Here is a 5,554-nt window from a genome sequence, read left to right as displayed (position 1 = left end):
ATGGCCTAAAATTTCCGCAGGTTTAATTAATACAAAAAAAAATAATAAAAAAAATAGTAGGTATATAACGTCATCGAAGGTACTTCAGGTATTACTTGTAGGTATATATTACAATAGTATATTGTGTGGCAAGGGCTGGAAGCAACTGCAGAATGGATTTACATGGATGTTACATTTGAATATAGTTCTAAATTTTTTTTTGCAACTATTTACTATACATGGCTATTATATACCTTTAGTTTTTTGTTTATTAAAAGCAAAAACTCAAAATATTTAATTTGCAATGTTTTAAATTAATAGTTAATCTTTGTATTCATGATAATTACTTATTTGAGATTGAGCCAAAGTATGTTGTCATTGACTTCGAAAAAGCTATGCACAATAACGCATGTAAATACATCTGGCCAAATATTCAAATTTATGGTTGTCGTTTTCATTTATTACAATCGTGGTATAGGTATGTTCAAACAATAGGATTAAGTGTAGAATATAAAACCGAAGCCTCGACTATTAGAAATTGGATAGTTAAATGATTCGGATTAGTTTTTTTTAGAGCCCGAGATGGTTTTTGATTACATTGAAGTATTTTTAATGAGTTCTAATCCAAATGACCATAGATTAACACAATTTTCAGATTATTTATTAAATAATTATATAAGTAATGACGCTGCTTTTCCACCAAATATATGGGCTGCTGCTACACAAGATTTGAACAGAACGACTAATGCTTGTGAGTCGTTTCATTCCCATGTTAATAAAAGTTTTAATTCTAATCATTCTCATATTTTTAGACAAACTTAAACAAATTCAATTAGAAAATTACATAAAATTAAATAGTATAAATGAACCACATAAATATAGAAATTCAAATTCAAATTCAAATTCAAAAAAAATATATACATGCAAAATATAATTAGAAAATATAAAAATAATGAAATGTCTTTAGATGATTATGTAGATATCGTGGCTCATTTTTTTGGGGATTTTGACAAAAAAAAAAAATAGTTTGGAAGTGAAATTTTTATTATTATAATTTTTACTATTTTACGATTTTTAATAATTTTATATATACCTTTTGTGCTAATTATTGATTATTATTTAATTTTACTATAATATTATGATTATTATATTTACTTTTATAATTATTACTATTCATACGATTATACATGATTTATGTTGTAATTATTGACTTATTATGTGAAATATATATTTATTTAAATACCTACTTATAAATTATAATGTTTAATCTACCTATGTTATGTCAGTAATAATATGATTAATAAGGCACATTCAGAAATTTGTTTATTAACAGTAAGTAATAAATGTATTCTTTATAAAGCTATGTAGCTATACGGTTTTGATTGAAAAATGCAAAAAAAGTAACTTTAAACTTTTAAACTTCATTAAGTAATAAGAACTTCTTACTTATACATTTTTTCGGGCTAAATTTACATGTACCTTATTCCACCTGTAGTTCATTTTAGGCGGAATTTACATGCACCCAATAATATAATATCATTGAATTCAAATTTAATACCATCCATTATACAGTGGTGAGTGACCCACTTGTAACCTTCTGTACAGCAGAGTGACAACCACTTACCCACCTTTTTACTTTTGTGGATGACAACATATAAGTACGCAGAGCCGCCGAAAGTTGGTTTTGCCTATGACATAATATGTAATAGCATTGATTATATATGTATAATCAATGGTTGTACATATGTAAGACGGAGACAACACATGCGAGTGTAGCGTCCTCTTAGATCAGTATATATACGAGAATCACAAAATATACCTCTTGGCTTCAGATAACTTGGAAAAATTTAATGAATAAATAATTTGTCCAAATATTCCTGTACGTGATAATTGTTTTAATTCAAATAATCCACTACAAAAATTTTTGTTTTTGTCAGTAAAAACACGAAATTCGTATTTATTTATATGGAAATATTTAATATATTATTATGTATGTTGAAAATTATTCCGTTAGAGCGCGCCACTAGTCACAAACTTGTCTCGTTACTTGCTGAAGCCGAGATTTATATAGATATATTATATAGATGTCTATCATGAACTAAGATATACTTATATCCATAGACATATTAACCTAGTTAATATGTCTATGCTTATATCTTAGTTCATGATGTCTATGTGTTGGATGAAGGTGTTGGATATGTTTTTAGAAGATAAAATTGATTTTATTTTATCTTCCACTGATAAGAATTATTTCGTAGATTACAGGTATCAATGTATGATGCATTTAGTAAATAGTAAATAGTAATTTATTATAATATTTTTATAGTTTTATTTTTTATTGTTATTAATTATTATTATTTGTTTTAAAAAATATTGTTAACGTTAAAAAATTAAATTAGTAGTGCTTGGTTTGTTAGGAGCATTTACTTTGGTTTATTTCTTTTCTTTTACATTTAAATTGTGCATTGAAATTCAATCCATTCATAACACAAAATTATATTTTCATTACATACGATATTATATTTTTAAAAATGGTCGTAAATAATAGACATAAAAATAATGTGTTGAATAATTTTAGAATAAATGAGGTAATGTACCTAATATTTGATATAAAATATAATAAGTGAACTGTTTAGCTGCTTAGGATTGAATGGATGATTGGTTTTGGGCCGTTGAATCACGGTCATCTGTATATAGTAATAGTGACTGTCAAATGATTATGTAACGGTGAGGGGAGTATGGCTGATTTTTTAACATGTAGTATTAGATCATTAAAAATATAATTTATTATTTATATTACTATAAATATTTAAAAGAGTAATGTGGGATCTATCTATCCTTAACTGTTATTGTTACTTATTGCCATAATAGCGTTTAGCTGTAATATTTTGTAATTAATAGAAGCTAAAAAACAAAATCAATTTGTTATTACCTTTATAACTAATTTGTTGATGTTTATAATTTTGTAATTAATTTTTTTAAGGTTGAATCAGAAGACGTAAGCTTGGAGAATCTGAGTATAAATGAAGTATGTGATAGTTACATTATTAAGTTGTAATTTATTAAGAAAACTTAATATTTAATTAGTAAATCATGAAATACATGAAAAATAATATTTGTACAATTTTAGATACAAACAAATATTATAAAGCATTCTTGGCAGTATACTGTTCAATTGAATCCAATTACGTTCTATGACAATAATTCAGATATACAAGTAATTATAAACTAAAACAAATTAATGCTAATTCCATTTTTAAAATTATATTTTTATTATATTTATTATAGCCAGACAATGAACACCAAGTCTGGAAAGAAACTCATTACTTATCGGTATGTTGCACGCATATTTTTATTTTTAGAACACTTAATTAATTTTTATTAATCCTTTTAAGTTGTATAAAAATGTATTATCTATATTAAACAAACTTACATGGACAACATTTGATCAGCTAGTAGATGAATTTCAAAAATTGCCAATTGAAAACGCAGAATGTCTTGAAAATATTGCTAATATTGTTGCTCTTAAAGTAAATAAAATAGTTACATTTTTATGTAAGCCATATATAAAAAATGTACTAAATCAAATCTTGTTGCAGGCTTTTGACGAACCTTCATTTGGATCTTTATATGCCTCTTTATGCAGAGTACTTGACATAACTATAAGTTGTCAAAGTGGAAATCATTTAACATACCAGATGTCATTTAAAAAATGTATAATCACAGTTTGTCAGAATTATTTTCAAAAGCAATGTTTAGATGACACTGAGATAGTGACGTCTGTAGAACATGAACAAACTCAAAGAAGAATTAAAATGCAAACAATTGGTTGTATCAGGTACATTACTTAAACTAAATACTTAAGCATTAGTTACATTTAAATAGTTCACAATTTTGTTGAAATTTAAGTACCTTAAAATAATAATTTTCTTCACTAAAGTGTTAAATACGATATTGAAAAAATCCAACAATTTTGTTTTTTATATAATTTTTATTTTCATGGCTTTTAATGCCACAAACTTTTGTACTATTTCTTCCATGTCCAATTTGTTTGATACATCCTTTTCAATTGAAAGAGTTGCTAGACCAACCAAACCCATTTGACATATTTGGGACCGCAAGTAGTTTTTATAATCTTCAGTTTTGAAAATTATCTTTTGGCACCAGTAGCAGTCATAGGTAATGTCAGTAAAATCATAAATGCTGTGACTAGATTAGGAAAAAGCTCTATCACTTTCCTTTTACAAATGTACTCTAAAACCTCGCGTGGATCACTTTTTCATTCCTTGAATGTCTTTTATAGCAATCTTTTCTCAATACTAATTAAGGGAACAACAAATGTGCCGCTTTTTCAGACTAATAGATCTATTTTAATTTTCTATAAATAATAATCTTTGTAATTACAGTCGAGTCTCGATAACTCGAATATCAAGGGAGATAAAAATTAATTCCACCTATGTATTTATCAAGTTACATACTCAATTTTTTTTAAAAATACGAAAAAATTTGAGTTAGACATTATTTTTTTTTATTTAATCTGCTTTTATTAGAAATATTATTATCTGTATATTTATAAACTACAATTACAATTAAAAAATTAAATTTTTAAAATTCATTTCCTATACATGTATTTATTAATTAAAAATTTATTAAAATATTACATTTTCATCAGGGGAATATCGATTTATAATTAGTAGGTATTTCACTAACCAGTCAGAAAATATTGATAAGTCAACTGAAGAGTTTTCACCACATATATTACGAAAAACGACGTTATTCCTGATTTTTCAATTGCTTAACCAACCTTGACTAGCTTTAAATTGTTTGTGGCCGAGTTTATTTGCAAACAATTCGGCCTTCTCCTTTAAAATTGGTCCAATTATTGGAATGTTTAAATCTCTACATTAAATAAGCCGATTGAGTAAACTAACCTCTATATCGGGATACTCAAAAATCTTCATTCTTTTCATGGACCCTTTATTAATTTTGTACTTTCGTAAAATATCGTCTTTATTTTTCTGAATAGTTGTAAGTGTACTCGATGGAATATCAAATTGCTTGCCAATATCATTTTTCTGTTTACCACTTTTTGTCACCTCGCTTATTATTTTTGCTTAAATGACAATAAATGACTTTGAGTTATCTATGCTCAACTATTTTTATATTTGTCTTATCGTGACAAATATTGCATTGAATGTATAGGAATTTCCTAGGGACAAAAAAAAATTCGAGTTTTTGAGGTTTTTGAGTTATCGAGGTTCGAGTTATCAAGACTCGACTGTACTAATAAATTAGCATTGGTTAAAAAAGTTAAGATTAACTAGATTTCATTTAAGAGGACGCCTCACCGGCATATGTTGTCTCCGTCTTACGAGTGCGTAACATAGCAAACTGTACGTTCAGCAGAATACGTTTAACTTTATGTAAAAATTAGTGTGAAATTTACCTCTTATAAAATTTAAAGTAACATTTTTATCTAGGGCATATCATAGGCTTTTTGTTATATTTTAATTTTAAAGCGAGTTATGAGTATTTCAAAATTGTAAATTGTACATAAATTTGTACATCTTAAAAT

At 26.1% G+C, this 5,554-nt stretch overlaps 1 protein-coding gene across 1 annotated transcript in view; it reads left to right on the top strand.

The window, feature by feature from the left end:
- The first annotated feature begins 2,316 nt into the window (after window positions 1-2,316).
- LOC100569730 (eukaryotic translation initiation factor 4 gamma 3) overlaps window positions 2,317-5,554 on the top strand; it is a 4,950-nt gene continuing 1,712 nt past the window's right edge. The window contains exons 1-6 of the mRNA XM_008189054.3: window positions 2,317-2,567; window positions 2,963-3,007; window positions 3,110-3,196; window positions 3,268-3,312; window positions 3,375-3,509; window positions 3,579-3,817. Of these exons, the coding sequence (XP_008187276.1) occupies window positions 2,511-2,567; window positions 2,963-3,007; window positions 3,110-3,196; window positions 3,268-3,312; window positions 3,375-3,509; window positions 3,579-3,817 (608 nt within the window). The 5' untranslated portion in view covers window positions 2,317-2,510. The remainder of the gene's footprint in view (window positions 2,568-2,962; window positions 3,008-3,109; window positions 3,197-3,267; window positions 3,313-3,374; window positions 3,510-3,578; window positions 3,818-5,554) is intronic.

This window comes from Acyrthosiphon pisum, chromosome A2 (genome assembly GCF_005508785.2).
Source record: "Acyrthosiphon pisum isolate AL4f chromosome A2, pea_aphid_22Mar2018_4r6ur, whole genome shotgun sequence".
Taxonomy (NCBI): Eukaryota; Metazoa; Arthropoda; class Insecta; order Hemiptera; family Aphididae; genus Acyrthosiphon; species Acyrthosiphon pisum.
The sequence above is the reverse complement of the archived record's forward strand: the minus strand, read 5'-3'. Positions and strand labels throughout refer to the sequence as shown.